At 45.5% G+C, this 24768-nt stretch overlaps 3 protein-coding genes and 1 long non-coding RNA gene across 5 annotated transcripts; 2 read left to right on the plus strand and 2 right to left on the minus strand.

Moving 5' to 3' along the window:
* Positions 1-7989, plus strand: LOC127005240 (queuine tRNA-ribosyltransferase accessory subunit 2-like). The gene is made up of 11 exons (XM_050873999.1): positions 1-155; positions 273-365; positions 755-923; positions 1308-1430; positions 1555-1673; positions 2087-2243; positions 2924-3136; positions 3849-4009; positions 4540-4788; positions 5445-5570; positions 6533-7989. Exons 3-11 carry the CDS (start codon positions 780-782, stop codon positions 6651-6653), a joined length of 1413 nt encoding a protein of 470 aa, XP_050729956.1. The 5' UTR covers positions 1-155; positions 273-365; positions 755-779; the 3' UTR covers positions 6654-7989.
* Positions 6564-24768, plus strand: LOC127005239 (GPI mannosyltransferase 4-like). Of its 2 annotated transcripts, none has more exons than XM_050873998.1 (3): positions 6564-6696; positions 19294-19412; positions 19531-24768. In XM_050873998.1, exons 2-3 carry the CDS (start codon positions 19322-19324, stop codon positions 21444-21446), a joined length of 2007 nt encoding a protein of 668 aa, XP_050729955.1. In that variant the 5' UTR covers positions 6564-6696; positions 19294-19321; the 3' UTR covers positions 21447-24768. The 2 variants fall into 2 exon arrangements, with proteins under 2 accessions (XP_050729955.1, XP_050729954.1); XM_050873997.1 differs by lacking the exon at positions 6564-6696 and adding an exon at positions 18329-18697.
* On the minus strand, positions 8134-13470 carry LOC127005238 (uncharacterized). Its single transcript, XM_050873996.1, has 4 exons — positions 13245-13470; positions 12305-12437; positions 10333-11799; positions 8134-9662 (listed from the first exon to the last, which is right to left on the minus strand). Exons 1-4 carry the CDS (start codon positions 13311-13313, stop codon positions 8809-8811), a joined length of 2523 nt encoding a protein of 840 aa, XP_050729953.1. The 5' UTR covers positions 13314-13470; the 3' UTR covers positions 8134-8808.
* On the minus strand, positions 13478-15410 carry LOC127005241 (uncharacterized). The gene is made up of 3 exons (XR_007758400.1): positions 14186-15410; positions 13967-14112; positions 13478-13746 (listed from the first exon to the last, which is right to left on the minus strand). It is a non-coding gene; the product is annotated as an uncharacterized LOC127005241 (long non-coding RNA).

Raw genomic sequence — 24768 nt, forward strand, 5'->3', positions numbered from 1 at the left:
GTAAAGGCCGAAGGTTGGAGGCGCCGTGCAATGTAAACAAACCCGCCGCCCGCTGGCACATGTTCGCGGCCGCATGCTTATTTGACAGCTGGAAACGAAGAGACAGATAATTGAAGGACACAGAAGAAGAAAGATAAATAGGAGAGAGATAAGAAGTGAGTTTAAGCGTCAGAAGTCTATAAAAGAAGAATGGAGAGTGATTAGAAGAGGTACTTTTACTCCTTCCCTTTCTTGTTCATGTCCATACTCACGGTGACATTTTTGTTTGACAGCTGGACAGCTGGAGACAAAGATAAAGGCCACAGAGGAAGGAATACGAAGGAGAGAGACCTAAGAAGTGATCCAAAGCGTCAGAGGTTTATTAAGTAAGTAGGTGTTGTAAATAGAAGAGGTAACGTGATTCCCTTCCTTTGGTGTGCTGTATATGGTACACTGTCCAGCCTGCATACATGTCATTATATACTGATTTTTAAAGTGAATTAGCGGTTTGTGTATAGCAATGACATATACATACAAGTATTCCTCTTCTTTTCGTTTGATATCTGTATTTTCACCTTATGGAGTTGGACGGCAGGTTTTTTTTCTTACATTAGAGGAAAAGGCTCAAGGGCAATAAAAAAAAGAAACAATAATAAAAAAAAAGCCTGCTACTCTAATGTAATGATAAACTTATAAGATACATACATACAATGGCAAGTACAAATGAAAGGGTGTGTGAGTTGTTGAGTTTTCCCTTATGTATACTGTCTTTCAGGTGTGTTAGTGTTGGTGTTAGAGCCATGAAGTTTGTGGTGGAGCACGTGGGCAAGGGCGGCGGGCGGCTGGGCAGACTGAGTGGCTTTCGCAGCCAGCCTGACACTACCCACAACACGCCGCTGTCACTCATATCCACGGCGGGAGGCAGCGCACCACATCTCACGCAGGTGGGTGGAAGATGCTGACTGATATATCGTGGTGCAGTTCATCAGTCCATATTACTATCATTATTATTATTGAGATCCATGTAAGGGCTTCAAGAGAGATAACAAGTTTTATGTTATTAGGGATTATGGTGACAGACATTTCATTTTTCAGCCTCAAGCAATTTATGTGTATTCCACTATGCACTGTCTATTGAATGGGTTAATATTATTGTTGTGTAACCGTGTAAACATCAGATTAAAAATAAGTAGCTAAGCACACATCAGATAGTGTTGTTGGTTGCTGTGGTGAGAACTCAAGGATCTGTGTGATGGAGATAAGCACTAAAGCATGCATAGCTGTAGCATATGCCCACAGCTTTCCCTTTACTTTACCTTCTGCCCCAGGATGTGCTGCACTTGGTGGCCAAAAGAACAGCGCCACTCTGTGTTCCGGCCCAGCACTTCGTAGAACACATCAAGGTGCTGCAGAACTTCAAGAAGGGAGTGGCACACTTTGCCTCACTGCAGGTATGGCTTGGTCTGGCAGGGCTGTTGATCTCATAAGCTGTGCCTTTAATGAACAAGAAATGATTTGACTAACACATACTCATCCTTGCTGCACCTGACTTGACCTGACCTACCTGACCTGCAGAGCCACAGCGTATGCGTAACGGTCCATGACCCTGCCAAGGCCACACCCAATGGTTACAACGACAAGCAAGGCATCTCCTTCTGGACCTACGGCGGCCGGAAGATCCTCAACGCAGACTCGTGAGTACTGAGCCTTGATTTGTGCACTTGACTTGAACTGCACATGTTGATAGTCACTCTGATGCAGTCAAAGTAAACTGTAGTGAATGTATGTGGTTTCAAGTATGGGAAAGGCTTTATATTTTTCTCTCAGGCCATGAAAAGTATGATAAAATTATTAGCATGATCAAAGTACAGTATTGATATTTCCTGCTGCCTATGACTTAACACTTTCAAGAGGGAAATATCAAGACACCTCTCCTTGTAATTTTGAGGCCTTTTTAGCTACTCCATCAACTATTTACAGGAGCAGCACCAGCAGGCTTTTTTGTCTAACCCCTACTTTACTTTTGAGCTGTCTCCTTTACTGTAAAGAATATAAAATCACATTGGGCAGCTGTTCAGTGGTATCTATAAGTCTTTCGGGGCCACAGGTACATGGAGCTGGTGGAGGCGATGCGACCAGACTGGTATGAGGCGTTAAGTGATGCTGACACGCCCGCCACAGCCTCCAAGAAAAGGCTGTCCAAGTCCCTCGCCAGCTCCAGGGCCTACATCGCCACCTGCCTGCACCGCCACAAGGAGTCACAGGTGCGGCCCGGGACATGCATTGCCTTAGTCTTGAATGGTATTGTTTTTACGGAATTGTTTTGACTTTTCTTGCTAGTTATTTGTGTTGCGCAGTGTTGTTATTTCATCTGTTTGTGAGGAAGGCCATTGTGAGTTATTTATCTCTTTTTTCTTAGTCTTGAATAGCATTGTTTTTACTGAATTGTTTTGACTTTTCTTGCTAGTTATTTGTGTTGCGCAGTGTTTGTTTTTATTTGTTTTGAAGAGGATCATTTTGACTCCTTTCTGGCTATAGGAAGTGTGATAACATGATGATAATAATGATAATAATAGTAATGGTTATGATGATGATAATAATGATTTGAGAAATTTGAATGGAGTAATATGTAGCATGAATTTTCTTCTTTACAAATCATTATATTACTCTTCCCAGTGGCTTAAGACAACACATTGAACATTGAATTCTTCCATGTAATAATAATAATAATAGTAATAATAATAATAATAATAATAATAATAATTATTATATGATAATAGGAACAAATATTATATGCATTTAAACTTTACTACTTCTTTTTTGTATGTATGTGTATGTCTGTGTGTGTGTTTTAGGGACTTGTTGGTATTAGGAATATCACATTTATTTTTCTATCTCTCCTTCATTCTTTATTTATTTATGTTTTTATTTATCGTTTTCTCAGGCGTTCCGAGGGTGTGGAGTCATGGTGCCATTGCTAGGGGGCCACAGTAAGGCAGACCGCACCCGCTGGATCAAGGGCCTTCCACAGCTGCTGGGGGAGGAGGAGGAGGAGGCCCTTGTGTCTGGCTATGCGCTGCAGGGACTCCACACCAACGGACCTGAGGCGGAGCTGCTCACCTCGGCCCAAGTGACGGAGCTGGCCGGGACTTCTCTGGTGAGTGGTGGGCGAGGTGACAGTTGGAAGGGAAAGGGTTGGCACAGTGCATAGTGGTGTGTGCGTTATTCATTCACCAGGGTCCAATCACGTGCTGGACCTAGGATCACCCGCCAGTACCCTCCTTGTTTTGAGCCTAGAGCTGCATGTTTTGGGGTCTCAAGGTACAGTTATGATCTTCCTCTTGTTCTTGTTCTCGTTCTTCTTTCTCTTCTTTGTTTTTGTCTATCTTCATCTTTGTCTTCTATTTCGTCTTGTTATTCCTTTCATTTAACAGCCTTATTTTCCCTTATGAGGTTGGAAGGGTTATTTCTAAGGGCTGTGTTTATATGAGTTTATTACTATCATTATTATTATTATTATTATTATTATTTTGTTCCATCTTTTGTTTTTGCCCTTAACCAGTCTGCTGCGATTGGCATGGATTTAGCCTTCACTGGTAGCCTGGTAACATATAGTCCCAGGTCTTTCTCTGCCTCTGTGGTGGATAGTGGAGTGTTTCCCATGTGGTATTGGTATGCTGGATATCCCCTCCCAGGGTTCAGGACTTTATGTTTTTCTTCATTGAATTGTAGCAGCCACTTTTTGTTCCATTCCTGTAGCTTGGTGATGTCTTCTGGTAGGAAATCCACAGTCATGGGGTTAAGCTGCCTAACTTCCTGTGAAAAACGAAGACAATAATAATAAAAATAATGTCCTTCTGTTGGGTCAGGAGTCCTTGCCGGAAGGTCGGGTGAGGCAGGCAGGAGGCGGCTGGAGTCCCGAGGTGGTGGTCAGTCTGGTGGAGCTCGGCGTGGATGTGTTTGACTCCTCCTTCCCCCACCTTGTCACGCAGCGGAACGGGGCGCTCACCTTCCCTCACTCTCGGCACAGGTAAATAGATAAGGCCTCTCACTAGTTCTCTTTTCTATTTGAACTTCTTTTTTTGTTAGTTATCTCTTCTATTTCTTCTTTTTTGTTCTTGTTCTTGTTTTATTGTTGTTGTTCTGTTTCTTATCCTTGTTCAAATTTTCTTCTTTTTCAGCTTTTCCTATCTTTCTTTTTCATCTTTTCTACTGTCTATTTGCTTTCCATTTCCATCTCCATTCACCCCATTTACTGACTGGTTTTCATTAATATAGCAGTAATTCTCTAGTATAAACAATCAGGCTTTATCTTTAACCCGGTAGCAGTGACGGGCCAAATTTGTGGCTTTACCGTGTAGCAGCGACGGGCCAAATTTGTGCCATGATATAAACCCCCCAAAACGGATGATGTATAAACTGATCATAAATTCTCTGATATATATTATGAAATGGTTTGTGTGAGTGATGATTTTTTCTCATTTTTCTCGCTTAGAGGGACCATTAAGAAACATGATCCCCGCTGCTACCTGGTTAATTCTTACTTCTATTTGATTCTAGTGATAGTGAGACCAGGGCAGCTGAAGGGAAGGAGAATCTCGAACACCAGGACAAGAAGCTTAAGGTGGCGGACACAGAGGAGGAGGAGGAGAAGGAAGGAAAGCAGGGGAGTGAAGAGCAGGGAGATGAACCACAGAAGAAAGAGGAGCAGGAGGAAACAGGGAAGAAAAAGAAGCCAAACAGAAAGGAGGAGGAGAACGGAACGAAACCTGCAACGAGTGTGTACGAAATCTGTCTTGCGGACGAAAGGTAAGAACGCCACACCTTAGTATAATGGGAGGGATGGAGAAGTTTGTACAGGGGAGGGAAAACAAGTAGAGAAAGAAGACAGATAACATAAATTGCCTTAGTAACCTTATAGCAATTTGTTTTGATGATGCAGTATAGAGTGTATGTGGGGGGGAAGGGCTTGTACTGGGGAAGGGAAAACAAAATAGAAATAAGACAGATAACGTAAATTCACTTGATAACCTTACAGCAATTTCTTTTATGGATGAAAGGTTAGTATGCCACAATGCAGGATAGTGTGTGTGTGTGTGTGTGTGTTTGTGTGGGGAAGGGGCTTGTACAGAGGAAGGTAGAGGATAGAAAGACAGATAACATATGAATTGCCTTGGTAACCTAAGTGTAATGAAGGATTGACGGATTACTATAGATAAAAAGGAAGGTTGGGATGTTGGTAAGGCTTATATTGAAGGGAGAGACATAGCTTTGGTAAGGCTTATATTGAAGGTGGAAACATATCTAAAAGGAAGATAACTTTAATCCCTTCAATAATTTCCTATATATCATTGATCCCTTTAGCAATTTCCTACTTTATTCTTCTCATCAAATGCTTAAGGGTTGCAAAATTCACTTCTTCGAGGCTCACAGTATAGAATAACACCCATTAACTTTTCTGGTAGGTATGTGTTGGACGAGCGGCCTCTTCTGGACGGCTGCGAGTGCTATGCGTGCAAGAACTTCTCCCGAGCGTACGTCCACCACCTCATCAATGTAAAGGAGATGCTGGCGCCGGTCCTGCTCATGATGTAAGGACCTCTCTCTCTGTTCTGTTGATTTTCCTTTATTTTTTCTTTTTCTGTTGGGGCTTCTGTATGTATTCCCTTATCACTGTCTTGCATGTTTTCTGTTCTGTTCTGTTCTTTCCTTTCTCTATTTCCCATTCTCTTTAGATTTATATATGGATCCCCTTACCTTCATTTTCTATATTGTTTCCTGTTCTCCTTATGTGCATCTCTCTCTCTCTCTCTCTTGTTCTTTTTCTCTCTTGCATGTTTTCTGTTCTGTTCTCTTCTGTTCTTTCCTTTCTCTATTTCCCATTCTCTTTAGATTTATATATGGATGCCCTTACCTTCATTTTCTACATTGTTTTCTGTTCTTAAGTGTATCTCCCTTTCTCTTGTTCTTTTTCTCTCTTGCATGTTTTCAGCTTTACTTACGCATCTTTCCACATCCTCCTCCTCCTCCTCCTCACTCCTCTTTCCTTCCTCTATTTCCCATTCTCTTTAAATTTATATATGGATGCCCTTACCTTCATTTTCTACATTGTTTTCTGTTCTTATGTGTATCTCTCTCTCTCTCGTTCTTTTTCTCTCCTGTTGATTTTCCTTTTCTCCTCATCTCTTTAGCTATATCCACGTACTCCCTTGATCACTGTCTCCTTCCATGTTTTCTGTCCTAATTATGTGCTTTTTCTCCTCCTCCTCTCTCTTTTGTTGATTTCCTTTACTTTATATATTTGAGTTTATAAATGTACTCTCATATTACCTTCATCTTCACCACCCAGCAGTGAATAGGTACCAGGTATTAATCGAGGGTTGTGTCCTGTCTCCTGGGGTCTGTTCCCTTCTCCTATAATTCCTTCCCCTCCTGTCCCTCTCCGGTATATGACCACAGATGTTGCGCCGACTGAACGAAACTTACTACCTTCATCTTCATCATTCTTTTTCTGATAATGTACTACAACCATTCTTTTTCCTCATCCTCGTAGACACAACTTGCACCACTGGACGTCCTTCTTCAGCAGCATCAGGGAGGCGGTGCGGACAGACTCCCTGCAAGACCTCAAGGCTTTAGTGCACTCAGCAGCTGAAGGCTCGGACAAGAGATAGAACACCTTACTCCCTGACCCCTTCCCTGACCCTGCCGTCCTCTGTAAGTGACCTCGACTAGTACAAATGTGTAGTGTAGCCTGACCTCAGCTGACACTTTAAATATTTATGCGGGGAGGTATACAATTGTGGAGCTTCCTGTTGTAGTGTGGCAAGTGATATGAGAAAAAAAACAAGAAAACTGCGATTGAAGTTCAAATTAAAAAAAAGAAAAAAAAATCTCGGTTCTCACCATTCCCGCCTCCGATGACGTCCAAGTATTTCCCACGTAAACCCTTCTTATATACACCATTCTGAAGGGTTAAGATAAGATAATGATGAGATGAGTAATTATTGATTATCTTAGAAATATGAGTGAAATTAATCGACCATAATGCCACAACCTCCATGAATTTTAGTTGCCTCAGAACGCTCAAAGAGTCGCTTGATGCCAGGGAAGTGGTGTCTCAAGATGGCCCCCATATCGCTTACCTCACTTCAGCAGGGAGCAACTCAATTCCAGGGCACAGACTAGCATTCCCAGCCTCTGTAGTTTTGGTGGTCATTGTAGTATGGTTCTGTCTTCCAACACCCCGGGGTCTCAGTAATATTGCAGTAGTAAAGTCACATGCTGTAGTTAGTAGTTTTTTTACAGTAAAGGAAGCAGCTTAGAGGAAAGTATAGAAAAGAGAGAAAATACCCCACTAACCACTGCCCCCAAAGAAGAGTGTGTAGGTGAGTGGTCAAGAGAGAGGTCAGTTTCGGTTGTATAGATGAGTGGCCAAAAGAGAGGGCAGTTTCGTTTGGAGGGGAGTGGCAGCGTTACCAAATTATCGTACTCAGCCACTCAGCACATCATATTTTGGGGTTTCTGACTCACAGCTATCGCAAACAGACACCAATAAGTAATGATTTTAACGATAACTTTAACTGGACTTTCGTTATTTGTGTGGGTAGGAAAATTTCGGGCCCTGGAACTGATAATTGCGATGTTTTGAGTACAATAATTTGGCAACGCTGGGGAGTGGCCAAAAGAGAGGGCAGTTTTGGTTGTAGAGATGAGTGGCTGAGAGAGAGGTCAATTTCGGCTGCAAAGGTGAGTGGCCAAAAGAGAGGTCAATTTCAGTCAGAGAGGAGCTGGATTACATATCATCTTTTCTATTGCGTTTGGTGTCCCGTGTGTACCAAGTATACAGCAAGACATAGAGAGGTGGAAAAGAAACACATTTATAACACGCTGGTTGGAGTGAACATGTTTCGGAGGCACAAACCCAAGTGTCTCAGAGCCGTAAACCCGTGCGTCTATCACAGAGGATGTATGTGACGTGCTGTACACAAGTAAAACATTGATTCACGTCTTGGTATTTAAGTGTCCAACAAGTTATTCAGCCTAAGTAATTGCCGAGAATCTGAGAATTTATGCTACTTCTAATACTACCAAGTTATGCAGCCTAAGTAATTGCTAAGAGTTTGAGAATTTATGGTACTTCTAATACTACCAAGTTATTCAGCCTAAGTTATTGCCGAGAGTGAGAATTGATGCTACTTCTAATACTACCGTCACTACTACTGTTGGTGTAAGTACTGCCGTGACTAACACTCAAAATCTATACTTTCGTTGTGTAAGTGTACCTCTCTCTCTCTCTCTCTCCTGTTGCTTTTCCTCTTCTTTATCTCTCTCCAAATTTATGCATGCACTCTCTTATCTTTATTTTCTTCCTTGTTTTCTGTTCTACGTATGTGCCTGTCCTCCTCCTCCTCCTCCTCCTCCTTCTCCTTCTCCTATTGCTTTTCCTCTTCTTTATCTCTCTCCAAATTTATACATGCACTCTCTTATCTTTATTTTCTACCTTGTTTTCTGTTCTACTTATGTGCCTGTCCTCTTCCTCCTCCTCCTCCTTCTCCTTCTCTCCTATCCTTCATTTTACCTTCTACGTATAAGCCTCTCATCTTCATTAGGATAAGGATTTTGATTTGGGGTTTTGCATCAAGGAGTGCCAAACAGAATTACAAGAAAGGATGGTGCCCTGAAGGATAATAGGACCTGGGGAGCATCCTGTGTGACCCTGCATGCCCCTTAGGTGATGGGTGTTATTCTATACTCTACTGGGGGTGAGGAATGGTTTGGTGTGGAGTGGATGCCCAGAAAACTCTACCCTTACACCCGACCTCGAATCTATTGGCTAAGGGTAACATTGCAAGCCTGGAATCGGTCGTACTTTTCCCTGTGGCTACTGACGGCCATGTCGGATAGCACGGCTGCCACCACCACATCCAGCACCAGCAGCAGCACACATCCGGCATTGTTGATGATGGCCGGCTTGTTGAGGCCTTTCTTGGGGGACTCCTTGGTCTCCTTGGCAGGCTCGGACACCCACGCAAGCTTCATTTGAATTCCCAGCATTGGATCATCACCGTGAATCACAGCACTGGTATCCTTTTTCGCATCCTCGGCCTTACGAGACGACCGGAGACTCAACTCGATGGAACTGTGGATGAGGAAGATGAGGCTAACACGGACGATGCAGTAGAAGAAGAAGTGATCGACGAGTTTGGAGACCGGCGAGCTTGGGAGCGTGGAGGAGAGCTGGGAGAAGAGCGAGGCGAGAACGATGAGCAGGGAGAGCGTCACCATAATCCGGTCGTTGAAATCCGTCAGCTGGAAATGCGTGAGGGTGACATGCGCAAGGAGACACAGGATGATGCAGGGGCAGAAGGTCGTCATGACATACGCCGAGAACTTATGGGTGAAGAGGAGTCTGAGCGCCACGACCGACCTGCCATCCTCGAGGTTGTACCGTGCGGGGGATATGCTGTACATGGAAAGTGTGGACCCCTCACCGTACACCTGGACCCCCCCCGACTGCGTGTCCCAGCGAGGGTCACACCCGAGAGATGGCAAAAGATTGATCTGCATCCCGCACTCCTGGGTGTCAAAGGGGAAGGAGAGGAAGTCGTACTCGCAGGAGAAGGTGAACTGGTACTGCATGGTGTGTTGGATCTCCACGTCTGACCCATTGTACTGCATCACTGGAGGACGAGGAGGAGGAGGAGGGTCAACACCGAACTCAAAGACAACACAAACACTGAACAACACAAAACACGAACTCAAAAAACGAGGACGATCAACACTAAAACAACAACCTTGAACTCTGCTGCAACACACACACACACACACACACACACACACACACACACACACACACACACATACATACATATGCACACCACCTCACCTTTTCTCTTCATTCCTACACACTCCCTTCCTCTATTGTTCTATCTGTAGCTTATGTTAGTTAGCCATGTGTTTGTGTGTCCGAGAAAGAACGAAATCAATAGTTATCATGTTTTTTTTTGTGTGTGTGTTTTGAGTATGAAGGATATTTGGGAAGGCAATGGGACAATATAAGCACAGGTATAAAGGTTAGGTTAAGTTAAGTTAGGCTAGGTTAGGTTAAGTTAGGTTAGCACAGAGGCATTGAAGCACAGATATGAAGGTTAGGTTAAGTTAGGTCAGCACAGAGGGAGGGGGTTAAGTTAGGTCAGCACTCAGGCAATTGAAGCACAGATATGAAGGTTAGGTTAAGTTAGGTCAGCACAGAGGGAGGGGGTTAAGTTAGGTCAGCACTGAGGCAATTGAAGCACAGATATGAAGGTTAGGTTAAGTTAGGTCAGGCTAGGTCAGCACCTGAAGACTCACCCTCATAGCTGTTCTCTGTCTCGGGTCGCCCTTTCCCCACCGGCATGACCTTGAAGCCTTCCAGCACAGAGGTCTTGGTCAGGATGTTCAGGTTGTCCTCGTAATGCGCCTCGGGGAACTGCAGCGTCGGAGTCCATAGCAGGCTGAAGTCCTTGGCCGGCAGGATCTTGGTGCTGTTTTGTAGGTTCTGGAAGGTCAGCCGGTGATCCCGCCAAGACGTTATGATCTCCAGGTTGACCTTGAACTCGTTGGTATCCAGGGAGACAGAGGTGACCCTGAACACGTTGGCGATGAGACCGACCACTGGCTGAGTGTTGGGACATGCCCCCTTCCAGTAGGAGGGTGGCGGGGGCTTGAGGAAGGTGCAGACATTGCCCTCGTCGGAGTTGTCCTCGCAGTGTGGCACGCCGTCGCAGCGCAGCCACAGGGCGATGCAGCTGCCGTCATTGCATGTGAACTTCCCATCCTCGCACAGGGTGATGCTGAGCTTCTGCCTGCCATCCATGGCCGGGTCCTGCTCCGCCCAGCTCTTACGCCCAAAGATGTCTTGTCCCTCCTCCAGCGGTGTGTACTCCTGCATCCACACCGACCTTCTGCTGAGGCACCTCCTGGTTTCGCTGTCCACGCCCAGCTGCTGGCACGGCTCCCGGCGGATCATCTCGCCCATCTTGGACAGCAGCACCAGCCGGCGGTTATAGTTTTGGAGGGTGAGCTCCACTGTGTTGTTGCACTTCATGTAGACGGTCTTCCCGAGAGGCATGACACAGGCGGTATTGAACAGCTCCGAGCCACAGCTGTAGGTCAGCATGTGGTAGGTCTGGGTGTGGCGGTTGATGGACAGCACGCGGCCGGTGTCCTCGGTGACCATCTCGTTCATCCACAGGAACAGCGACGTGTCCTCCACATCCAATGACAGGTTGATCGCGTACATGAGGGTGTCCAAGTCATCCGTCTGGTTGATAAGCCTCCCGCCCATCCGCGCACACAGCCGCCGGGCCTGGAAGTGATGCCCGCACAGGCTGAACAGTGCCACAAACTCCTTGGGCTCAGGCTGACACAGTCTTTGAGGGTCATTGAGGTCAAAGTGAGACACATTCCCGATCATCGTGACATTCGTAACTCGCATGTAATCCCCAGCCATGTCCTCACATCCTTGCAGCCCAATCACCTCCGCCGCCAGCAGCTCCCGGTCATAGTACCTCACACCACTGACCCGCCCGGAGTAGGTCAGCTGGCCATCATCCATCCCAACCTGCACCGTCACGTTCCTGGTGCTCGAAATGGTCCCCCGGCACTCCTCCATGTCCGACACCTTCTTGCGGTATGTCTGGCCGTCCAGGTGCAGCGTCAGAGTGCCGCCGGTGAGGGCCAGACACATGTGCTGCCAGGCATTGGGGTGCAGCTCAGTGGTGTTGAGGGAGGTGAGGCAGGAGGTGTTCACTGCCACTAGGACCCTTCCCTCTAGGGCTACAGGAGGAGGAGGAGGAAGAGATGTTATTAGCAAGATTATCAATGGGACTAAACAGATTCCATGACTGACTGATGCTGTGTTTCATTCCACTGACTGACTGACTGGTGTACTGATTTCTTTTATTGCCTTATGACTGATGAAAAGACTGCCTGACTGAGTGATTGACTGACTGACTGGCTGACTGGTGTACTGATTTCTTTTATTGCCTTATGACTGATGAAAAGACTGATTGGCTGACTGATGGACTAACTGACTGACTGACTGATTGACTGTTACCTCCATTGCTTGACAGACTAATGGAAAGACTGACTGAGTGACTCCCTTCCTTCTTTCTTTCCCTCCTTCCTTCCTTTCTTCCTCCCTTCCTTCCTTCCTTCCTTCCTTCCTCCCTTCCTTCCTATCTTTCTACCATCCCTTGTGACTGCTTTGCCTTCCTTCCTTCCTTCCTTCCTACCATCCTTTCTTCCTACGTGAACCATGATGGGGCTGCCTGCAGCATACTCTTAGCAGTGATAGAGGAGGCCGGGTCACTGACGATGAAGAGGTTGGAGATGGTGCGCGGGTAGAGTGGCCACATCCACTGACACACCGTGAAGTTCTCGCTCAGACGCTCGACCGGGAACTCCTGCTTGACCTGTTGATGTGGGAGCTTAGGTTAACACAGGGAATGGATGCATGGATGTTAAGGTTAGGTTAGGTTAGGTAAGCACAGAGAGAGGCAATGGAAACAGATATAAAGGTTAGGTTAGGGCTTGACCTGTTGATGTGGGAGCTTAGGTTAACACAGGGAATGGAAGCATGGATGTTAAGGTTAGGTTAGGTTAGGGTAAGGTAAGTTAGGTAAACACAGAGAGAGACAATGGTGGAAATGGATATTAAGGTTAGGTTAGGTAAGTTAGGTTAGGGCTTGACCTGTTGATGTGGGAGCTTAGGTTAACACAGGGAATGGAAGCATGGATGTTAAGGTTAGGTTAGGTTTGGGTAAGTTAGGTTAGGTAAACACATAGAGGCAATGGAAACATGTAAAGTTTAGGTTAGGAAAGTTAGGTTAGGGCTTGACCTGTTGATGTGTGAGCTTAGGTTAACACAGGGAATGGAAGTATGGATGTTAAGGTTAGGGTAAGGTAGGTTAGGCAAACACAGAGAGGCAATGGTGGAAAGAGATATTAAGGTTAGGGTAAGTTAGGTTAGGCTAGGTTTAGTTAGCTTAGGTTAGGATAGGTTAGGTTTGGTTAAATTGAGTTAAGTTAGGTTATACAGACATACAGACAAAAAAATAAAAATAAAACATGAAAAGAAACAAAAATGCAGATGTAGTAAAAGCTATTGACATTAACACAGACATACAGACAGACAGACAGATATATCTCTCTCCCTCCCTATCTATCCATCCATCCATATATCAATCCATCTCCCTATCTATCTATCTCTATCTACTCACCTGGACTACTGCGTCATGCTCTTCCTCAGGTCGAAGTGTAAAGACCAGGTGCTCTGTCGGCCCATCCATGTGAGTCTCTGTTGAAGAAAAAGGAAATTGGAACAAGAGTAAAACTAATGAAATGAAGTGAAACAGGGAGGAGGAGGAGGAGGATGAAGATGGTGGTTTTGGGGAGGAGGAGGAGACGGAAAAAAAGAGAAAAGACAAAAGTGGCAAAAGAAAAAAAAAAAAAACTTCGAAACAAGCAGGACTAAGGAAAGAGTTGCGCAGAGGAAAGAAAAAAAAAACGGTCGCATTCGCTTGGGTGAAGACAAACTATAAAAAAATAAACAAGACAAAGAGAAATGGATAAAAATCGAAATCTTACATACGCCGAACGCCAAGACAAACGAAGAAACACACAGGAAAACAATAAACAAAAAGAAAAACCTCGATCTTTCATACGCCGAACGCCAAGACAAACGAAGAAACACAAAGGAAAACAATAAACAAAAAGAAAAACCTCGATCTTGCATACGCCGAACGCCAAGACAAACGAAGAAACACAAAGGAAAACAATAAACAAAAAGAAAAAAACTCGATCTTACATACGCCGAACGCTAAGACAAACGAGGAAACACAAAGGAAAACAATAAACAAAAAGAAAAACCTCGATCTTGCATACGCCGAACGCCAAGACAAACGAGGAAACACAAAGGAAAACAATAAACAAAAAGAAACACCTCGATCTTGCATACGCCGAACGCCAAGACAAACGAGGAAACACAAAGGAAAACAATAAACAAAAAGAAAAACCTCGATCTTGCATACGCCGAACGCCAAGACAAACGAGGAAACACAAAGGAAAACAATAAACAAAAAGAAAAACCTCGATCTTGCATACGCCGAACGCCAAGACAAACGAGGAAACACAAAGGAAAACAATAAACAAAAAGAAACACCTCGATCTTACATACGCCGAACGCCAAGACAAACGAGGAAACACAAAGGAAAACAATAAACAAAAAGAAAAACCTCGATCTTACATACGCCGAACGCTAAGACAAACGAGGAAACACAAAGGAAAACAATAAACAAAAAGAAAAACCTCGATCTTGCATACGCCGAACGCTAAGACAAACGAGGAAACACAAAGGAAAACAATAAACAAAAAGAAAAACCTCGATCTTTCATACGCCGAACACCAAGACAAACGAAGAAACACAAAGGAAAACAATAAACAAAAAGAAAAACCTCGATCTTGCATACGCCGAACGCCAAGACAAACGAAGAAACACTCAAAGGAAAACAAAGCAAAGAAAAACCTCGAACTCGCGAAGACAACTCACCCTCACTGGCCTGGACTTCGATGATCAGAGGGACGAGAAGGAGCAGGAGGCGGAGGCGGCCGGAGAGGATGAGCACTCGAACCACGGCCATCACGAAGCACTCTGACGCTCCTGAAGAGAAACTGAACTGAAGGCGATTGTCGAGCTGATGGAACTCTTGAAGACCCAACTATACTTCGACTGACTGCATGGGTAAAGGGTAAAGGAAAGAGGTGACTGTCGAACTGATGAAACTCGTAACCCAACCAACTGACTGACAGACTGACTGATGGGAAGAGGCAACTATGAAAACCAAACCATTTCGACTGACTTCTGACTGGTGGAAGGAAGAGGCGGCTACGAACAGAAGAACTCTCAAAAACTCAACTACTTCGACCTGGCTAAGTGACCAAAGAAGCGAATAGAGGAATGAAACGAAGGAAGGATCAACTATCAACTTACCAAACGCCGAACTGAGTGGAGAAAGAGAGGATAGAAGGAAGAAGGGGACTATGAGTTGACGGAGTGACAAGGGATAAACAGAAGAAGAAAACAAAGTAAGAAAGCAACTATCAACTTACCAAACGCCGAATTGAGTGACGGAAGGAAGTCGAGAGGGGACCACGATCAAACAACCCACTCACTCTTCCACCTGACAAACCAACCAACGGACTAAAGAAAGATTAACCGGCAGACCTTTGAACACGCGAGAGAGAGAGAGAGAGAGAGAGAGAGAGAGAGAGCAAACTTCGATGTAATGAAGGATATTATTGATACGAGAGTGAGATGGAGAGGAAAATAATGGGACTGTGTGCTTTAGTGTGGGCGTGTGTATGTGTATGTATGTGTATGTATGTGTGTGTGTTGTGAGTGTGTGTGTGTGTGTGTGTGTCCTTGACCGAATATATGTAACCTATGGAATGAAACATGAAATTAGGCCCCGTTTCTGTGTGTGTGTGTGTGTGTGTGTGTGTGTCCGCGTCGGCCACACCCGTAATAACACCTGTAATTATTAACCTTGCGCATACTTTAGTTGACTTTCCCTTATCGAATCAATATCATTCTAGAGGTCACGGGCTGCTTAGTCATCCATTAGGCGTGGGAGGGTAGTAACAGCTAGGAAGGTCATCATTAGTAGAAGTAGCAGCAGTAGTAGAGTAGTAGAAGTAGCAGTAATAGTAGTAGTAGTAGTAGTAGTAGTAGTAGTAGCAGTAATATTAGTAGTAGTGGTAGAGTAATGACCCCCCTAATGCAGAAAGCCTCGCAAACTCACTCTAAAAGTCGGGTTTTGTTCTGGCCGACTGGTTAAGGAGTGTCGTTCCCATCTAGGTGGTCGTGAGTTCGATCCCCGGCGGTATATTCCCAATCTCTCAAGACACCTCTCCATCCGAAATTGACCTCTCTTTTGGCAACAGTTAGCGGGCTTTTTTTTTTTCTTACTTCTTTTTTGTTGCCCTTGAGTTGTTTTCTGTGCTGTAAAAAATAAATAAATCTACGGGTATGTAGTCCCTGATTGAAGACGCTCGACCGTAGCTTCGAAACTATAACCACGGGGTGTTCTGGAAAATACCCTCATTGTGATTCCTACTCAAAATTATACTGGTCCAACTAAACCTAACCTAGCCTAACTTAACGTAACCTGGCCTGTTCAAGAGCGGGCCCCCATACAAGTAGAGAGATCTATAACCACGCGGTGTTCTGGAAAATACCCTCATTGTGATTCCTTCTCAAAATTATACTACTCCAACTAAACCTAACCTAACGTAACTTGGCCTGTTCAAGAGCGGGTCCCATACAAGTAGAGAGATCTATAACCACGCGGTGTTCTGGAAAATACCCTCATTGTGATTCCTACTCAAAACTATACTACTCCAACTAAACCTAACCTAACCTAACTCAATGTAACCTGGCCTGTTCAAGAGCGGGTCCCATACAAGTAGAGAGATCTATAACCACGCGGTGTTCTGGAAAATACCCTCATTGATATTCCTACTCAAAACTATACTACTCCAACTAAACCTAACCTAACCTAACTTAACGTAACCTGGCCTGTTCAAGAGCGGGTCCCATACAAGTAGAGAGATCTATAACCACGCGGTGTTCTGGAAAATACCCTCATTGTGATTCCTACTCGAAACTATACTACTCCAACTAAACCTAACCTAACCTAACTTAACGTAACCTGGCCAGTTCAAGAGCGGGCCCCCATACAAGTAGAGAGATGGGAATGCGTTCTCCGGCGCTGTTAAAAAAAAATAGCCTTTCTTGGTCGATTAATTTCTCGGGTGTTTTATGCCACGCAGTCGTATTGTCAAGTGGAGTTAAATGCCGTTACGGAAGTAGTAGTAGTAGTAGTAGTAGTAGTAGTAGTAGTAGTAGTAGTATAGTAGTAGTAGTAGCACCCGTACCCGTATCAGGAAACCTCTACCCCCGAAATTGACCTCTCTTTCGGCCACCTCTTGATTTTTTATTTTTTTTTTTATTTTTTTTAGGAGCAACGAGTATCGGGCTTTTTTTTATTATTGTTTCCTTTTTTGTGTGTGCCCTTGAGCTGTCTCCTTTGTTGTAAAAAAAATAAGTAGTAGTAGTAGTAGTAGTAGTAGTAGTAGTAGCAGCACCAGTACCTCTCGTTCCGCCTTTTAAGAGTATATCCCTTTAGTAGTTCTTCTAGGGGGTCAAGGTCTGTCATTTGGTGAGCAGGTGGGCAGTAGGTAATTGTCGTTCACGTAATTACATTCATGGCTTGCTCCCCTTCTCGCCACGACACCCTGCTATTTGCTAAGTACCGGAGCACTTATTTGACCGATGACGCCTGACACACACACACACACACACACACACACACGTTTTGTCTTCCTCTTTTGCTCTCATCTTTATCCTTTTCTTTTTGTTTTATATTCCTCGCGTTCGTTGTAGCTTATTCTCTCTCTCTCTCTCTGTTATATATCTTTTCTTCTTTTTCCTTTTTCTCCTTTCTTTTTTTCTCCTTGTCTTCTTCCTCCTATTTCTCTCCTCCTCCTCCTCCTCCTCCCCCTTTACTTTTTTTTCTTCCTCCTCTTCCTTCTTTTCCTTTATCTTCTCCTACCTCTTCTTCTTAATCCTCCTCCATTTCATTTTCCTCCTCCTCCTCCTCTACTCCTCTTCTCCTTCCCCTTCCCACCTCTCTTAATTCCTCCTTAATTACTGCTCCTCCTTCTCCATCTCCCTTTCCCTCCTCCTCCTCCTCCTCCTCCTCCTCCTCCTCCTCTTCCTCCTCCTCTATTTCCGCCTTCACACCTGTCGCACGTGTCCTGAATGACCACCTAATTGCAGTTCGTAATTAATAGCTTACCTTAATTGGGAGCTCATTAACGGTGCTTACCTGGGCCATTTGTCACCCCTGTGTTGTGGGCGTCACGTTGGCAACACTGCATGGGTGGGTGGGTGGGTGGTATACTTCTTTAAATTGTCTTCTTTTCTTCTTTTGTTATGTTTTGTTTGTTTCCTGTTCTTGTTCTTCTCGTTTTTGTTCATTATGTTCTTGTTCTTGTTTTCTCTCCTTTTTACTTCTTATTGTTCTTCTTCCTTCCTGTTCCTCTTCTTTCATTATTATTATTATTATTATTATTATTATTATTATTATTATTATTATTATTATTATTATTATTATTATTATTATTATTATTTTGGGTTAGCGACAGTTTCATGAAGGCAGAAGTTAATTTGAGATACGTTAACGAAGTCATAATTCCTAAAATACTTGGGAGACATGTGAAAGAAGGAGGAGGAGGAGGAGGAGGGAAAAGAAGGAGAGAAAAGGAGGAGGAGGAGGAGGATAAATGTATGAGGAAAAGGAGGAGATAAAAAGAAAAAAAGGAGAAGTATACAGAACCTCCAGGAACACTCACAGCTAGACCATTCAAGCAAAATAATGAAAATCTACAAATATTATGAAGTTCCGTTAGAGAGGCAGCTGTCACAATCAAGCCCGAGACAACCCAGACCAAGACCAAAAGTGAGGTAAACAATAACAAACTCTTCGGACGCTCGGCTCCTCCTCCGCTCCTCCGCCTCCCTCGCCGCCATGGAGTGCAGGAAGAGGCAGCGGGCAAGGGCCACCGCCGCCGCCTTCAACAAGAGGTTCCCCAAGGCCATCAAGCCCGTCAAGTAAGGCTGAAGTAAAATATGGAGGGCTGCGCAACCTTGATTCATTTATCCGGCGTGGCAGTTTATTTTCTTATCTGTTTTACTTTTACTCGGTTCATTTATCTGGTGTGGCAGTTTGTTGATTTATTTACTTGTTTATTTATTTTGGACAATGTACAGTTTCACCCAACCAACGATTTTCTTTGGTGGTTCATGTTTTTCTGGTGATAAATGTAGTGAATTGCATGATTTTGTACCTCATTTCCGTCGCAAATGTCTACTTTTCGAGTTATGCCTATCCCCTGCCCTCACCAAGCTTGGTGTTCCCCTTGTGCAGAGCATGTTCTTGGTTTTGCTGTCCCTGTGTTGTGGGGTCAGGTTACTGTCAATTAGGTTGTGGTCAATAAGTTGTTCTCTATCAAGCAGGAATAAGTTATCATTTTTACCAATTTTGCTATTTTGTTTGGTAATTAAATAAACTACACCTTAATCTGCTTGGTAATTTAAGTACTTGAGTCTCTTTGGCTCTATGACTGCAGTGCTTCTAGTCCTTAGAGGCACAGCAGTGACACACACACAACACACTAGAGTCATGTGTTGTGTGTGTGTGTTGTCAGAGTGAAGGACAGCGCCATCGTATGGACCATGCTGGCCCTGGCCCGCCTCTACCTGGCCACCGTGCAGACCGGCTACATCCACCCCGACGAGTTCCACCAGTCCGTGCAGGTCATGGCGCGTGAGTACCGGTGCCCTGCCCCGCGCACCACTGCCTCTCCCTTGCTACATACCTTTAAGTGAAATACAGCTTTTACATTAAGTTTTACCCCCCTGGTGACTCTTGTATCACGGCACAGGAGACATTCTGGACATTGATGCCGGCAAGCCCTGGGAGTTCCACGCCAACAACCCCATCCGCTCCGTCACCTTCTCCGCCGTGGTCTCTCTGCCATTCGTGTTCCTACGTCTCCTGGCACCGGTCTCGTCCTACTTGTTTGGGTATGACCTGCTGACGCCCACCACCCTGCTGGTGGCCCCGCGGGTGTTCATGACGCTGCTGTCCTTCATTGCTGACTACAGCATGTACCGAATTGCCCAGCTGTGCTACCTGCGGCCCTGGAGCTGCGTGGAGGTGTTCGCCAGCTCATACGTCATGCTGGTGTATGCCACGCGCACCTTCTCCAACACCCTGGAACTCATCCTGATGGCGGTGCTGCTGTGGCGGGTGTGCGAGTCCATGGTGGACAGCACCAAGATCATAAAGAAGGAGAACATCCTGCAGGACCTCTACGAGAGCGCCGAGACGGTGCAGGAGAAGGTCAAGCTGGTCAGGATGAAGAGCAAACTGCCGCCCTACAACTTCGTGGACAGCGGCATCATCTCGGCAGTGGTGACATACGGCTCCTTCGTACGGCCGACCTTTGTGGTGTTCTCCTTCGTGCCGGTCGCCTACTGGCTGCAGCGTGGCGTGGTCACCAGGGAGGTCAGCTTCTCATACTTCAACCTGCGTTTCCTCAGCCTGCTGCCGGGGGCCGTGGTCACCTTCCTGACCTGCGTGCTGGTGGACTCCTTCTACTACGGCGCGCTCACCACCACGGAGCTGGTGTTCTGGAACGTGACGAGCGGCTCCTTCGTGGTGACGCCCATCAACTTCCTGCTGTACAACACCCAGAGCAAGAACCTGGCACAGCACGGCCTGCACCCCCACTACCTGCACCTGCTGGTCAACGTCCCGCTGCTGTACGGTGTGCTGGGCCTGCTGGGGCTGTGGTCCGTCTCCAAGTACTTCGTGGCCCTTACCATGGGGGCCATGACCAAGAAGCCGCGGGTGTTCAGCCTGGCCACCATGCTGCTGGCCTCCTTCATCACGCCGGTGCTGGTGCTGTCCCTCATGCCCCACCAGGAGGCGCGCTTCCTGCTGCCCACGTTGCCGCCGCTGGTGCTGCTCCACTCCGACGACGTGCTCATCCTGACGGCACGGCGCATCAGGCCGGTGCGCCACTTCCTGTTCCTGGCCTGGCATGTGTGGAACATCCTGTGTGTGGCCTTCTTTGGGTTCCTGCACCAGGGCGGCGTCACCAAGGCCGTCACGCAGGTGCACCACCACGCCCTGCAGCGCCCGCCCCTCACAGACTCCCACGTCCTCTTCTCCGCCATGTACACGCCCCCGACCTTCATGCTGGCGCGCCGCCTCCCTGTCACTGCCCAGGCTGAGGACGGCCGCCACTACAGGATAGAGAAGTCCGTGTTCACCTACGACACTGGGGGGTCCAGGCAGCCAACCGACCTCTACCGGCTGGCGGCCAAAGTGCACCGCCAGGCCCGCCAGAACACAACCCGGGAGGTGGAGGTGCTGGTGTGCCTCCCTGCCAGCCTCTCCGAGGGGCTGCACCGCGCTGCCCCAGAGAACGTGACACTGGAGCGGCTGCAGCGCGTACGGGGCCACCTCACCCTGGAGGACCCCCCGGACCTCAGCCTGGCGGGTGTCACCTTCACCAGTGGCTGCGGGAAGCTCTGCCACTTTCTTCGACGCCTCGACCAGTTCAGCATCGACATCATCAGCATCAACTTTGGCCCCAGGATGGCAGAGGACAGCCCACAGGGGTTACAGGGGTCACTGCCGCCCCCTAGCCTGACCCCCAGTGTACCCCCCCATGACCCTCCTTCCCCTGAGGCCTCACCACACAACCTAACCGACGAGGATGAGGAGGAGGACGAGTTTGAGGATGATGAATTTGATGAGGAGGAGGATGAACACGACCACACCCTCTAGTAAACATTCTCAAGTTATGCCTCAAACTGTAACATTCTCGTCACCTGAGGAAGACTTGGGTGGCACCGGGCTGGAGGGGGAGGCTGAGGAGGCTGGGCTTATGCTGTTCTGTCGCTCCGGTCGGCCACTGCGTAAGATAACGTAAGGTCACAGTGCTTGGTCTGGGTCTTGGAGTGGCCTTCGACTCTGGACTTTAACTTAATTGCTGAAGAAGAAAAAGTGGCGATGGTGGTGAAGGAGAACGTCTATGGTAAGATATCCTCGTCCTGTGATTCTTGGTGATTGAAGCTGAAATGCACAAAATATAAATGATCTCTTTTTCTACAGTTTGATGTGAAGGTTTAGAAGCACTCAGAAAGGCTACACCCGAAATTGACCTCTCTTTTGGCTACTCTTTACTGTTATCTATTATGGGAGCGGCGAGTAGCGGGCTTTTTTTTTGTACTCTTTTTGTTGCCCTTGAGCCGTGGCCTTTGATGTAAAAAAAAATAACAATAAGAGACAGCAGAAAGAGAAGAGTGATGGTAAGTGGTGTTGGATCCTCTAATTCACTACACAGTTTCTCCGAGTATCTCGTGTACATACATACTTAAATGGACTTATCATAATACAGTCGTCCTTCAAATAGTACGGTTTCCAATAGTTTGGTTTCGGTTTTATACGGATTGTCATGGAAGATCATTTAAGGATTTTTAAATTTCCTGCTTGTCGGGAAATTCAAAAATCCTAAAAAAAATCTTCTATGAAAATCCACAAGAGCAGCAAGTAGCAGGCTTTTTATTTTATTATTATTGTTTCCTTTTTTTGTGTGCCCTTGAGCTGCCTCCTTTGTTGTAAAAAAACAAACAAAAAAAAAAACTATTGGAAACCGTACTATTTGAGGGATGACTGTATACCTTAAGAGGCCTAATTTTTCATCCAGTTCATTATCATTCCAGTCAAAAACTTTCCATAGGCATCTTTTCCACTTTTTTTGTAATTTCTTTCCATCATTGTTGGTTGTATTTATTGCAATATTGCCAAGTTTTCACATATGTTGCTGAGTTTCCACATATATATTGCCGACTTGCCACATATATATTGGTGATTTTTCCATATATATATTTCCAATTCTTCTCAATTTCCCATCAGTGTTAGTTAGAGTTATGGTGATATTGCCAATTTTCTTTCCCGAGCCGAAACAAAACGAAGCTAAATAGTAACTTTCCGAATAGATTTTAAGGGATGTTTGTATCGAATTTCGTCGTTGTTGCTGTGGATGTCACTTTTCGATTTAGGTTTTTCCGAGAGTTAGTTATTTTTCTCTTTCCTTCCGGCTGAACAATTTGAAAACATGTGAATACTGAATAGCTACTGTGTGTGTGTGTGTGTGTGTGTGTGTGTGTGTGTGTGTGTGTGTGTGTGTGTGTTTTCTTACAATCTTAAATGTTCCCCCTTCCTTCCTTCCTCCTTTCCTCCCTTTTCTCCTCCTTCCTTCCATTCCTCCACTCCTCCCTTTCTCTTAAATTCCTTCTTTCCTCACTCTTTTTATCTTCCTCTATTCCACCTTCTTTGCATTCCTCCCTTTCCTCCATTCCTCCCTTTTCACCTCCTTCCTTCCATTCTTCCATTCTTCCCTTTCTCTCAAACCCCTCCTTTCCTCTATCTTCCTCTATTCCCCCTCCTTTGCAGTTTATGTGTTTGTGTGTGTGTGTCCGTTTGCGATCCAAGTATTTGCGTCCATCGGTAAGCTGCCTTCAGCCACTAGGGACAAATGTAATCTAGTCACGTCTTATGCAGATATTTTTGAGCTCATAATCCCGCTTCCGACATTCCCTTCGGTGCTTCAGCCTGTGATGGTGTTGGCTGAGGCTGGTTTAGTATTGTAAGCTAATGGTTCGTGCAGGGCAGTCGTACCTCAGCATCCACAGGGGTTTTGGTAACAGAGACTTATAGATAATGAAAACCCATGAAAATTTGCTTGAAAACACCTCCCAGGTATATGCAAAATGCCCCCTTTCTCATGTGCTGCTTGTAGTGTTGGGAGTATTGTCTTGTGGGGTAGTTGGTGACCTCTGCCTGTCAATTAAAAAAAACTCATGAATATCTGCTCCAAAAGACCTTGTAAATATCATCTTGAAAATGCCCCCTTTTATATGTGCTGTCCATAATGCTGGTAGGCTTTTCTTGAGGGGGCTATGTGGCAGCTTCAGCCTGTTACTGATGTGGGCAAATTATACTTCAAGTGTCTGTCACATGATGTTCAACCCGGTAGCAGCGACGGGCCAAATTTATGGCTTTACCGTGTACCAGTGATGGGCCAAATTTGTGCCATGATAAAGACCAACCAAATTAGATGATGCATAAACTGATCACAAATACGTTGATACATATTATGAAATGGCTTGCATGAGTGATGATTTTTTCTCATTTTTCTCACTTAGAGGGACCTTTAAGAAACATGCAGAGGTGTGGTGTGTGGCTCCAGAAACCCAAGGATACAAAAATTCCTATTCCTATCCCCTAAAAATCCTTATCATATTCTTTCCTCACTTCCATCCTTCCTTCCTTCCTGTATTCCTCCCTCCCCTTACTAACACTTTTTATTTAACTTATGAACACCCATTGGCTACCCCATAGATACCAATATATATAACAGGCTACACCCTTCCTTCCTTCCTTCCTTCCTTCCTTTCTCCACACTCGGCTCACAACCGAGAGAGCCCGGTTTCGATTCTCCGGCGGAGTGGAAAAATTTGGGCGGCTTTTCCGATACCCTACGCCCCTGTCCACCCAGCAGTGAATGGGTACCAGGTATTAATCGGGGGTTGTGTCCTGTCTCCTGGGATCTGTTCCCTTCTATAATTCCTTCCCCTTCTGTCTCTCTCCGGCATATGACCACAGATGTGCCGACTAAACGAAATTTTCCTACTTTTTCCTTCCTTTCTCCCTTCCTTGTTTTCTTCAGCTAACTTACTACTGACACCATTATTATTTATCAGACTTATGATCACCCATTGCCTACCCCCATAGATACCAATATATATATAACAGGGTTGGGTGATTAAGACCGAGAATATTGAGTCCACGGATGTTGAGGTTCGACTGCTCACTCTAGTCTTTACGTGTGGTGTAGTGCGTAAGGTTTTCAATTAGTCCTATTATCCTTCTTTCTCACCTCTAGTCATAATGTGATAATTCGAGACATGCAAGGAAAGAGTGCACAAAATGAAAACTTAGGTTAAATTTGTACCACTACCAGACTTGTGGGTTTGTCTGACTTGGCTTTGTACGTACTGCTATTGTGTTCACCCCTCACCAAGCTATACACTGAAGGATATTG

Source organism: Eriocheir sinensis, chromosome 29, assembly GCF_024679095.1.
Source record: "Eriocheir sinensis breed Jianghai 21 chromosome 29, ASM2467909v1, whole genome shotgun sequence".
In the NCBI taxonomy this organism is placed as follows: domain Eukaryota; kingdom Metazoa; phylum Arthropoda; class Malacostraca; order Decapoda; family Varunidae; genus Eriocheir; species Eriocheir sinensis.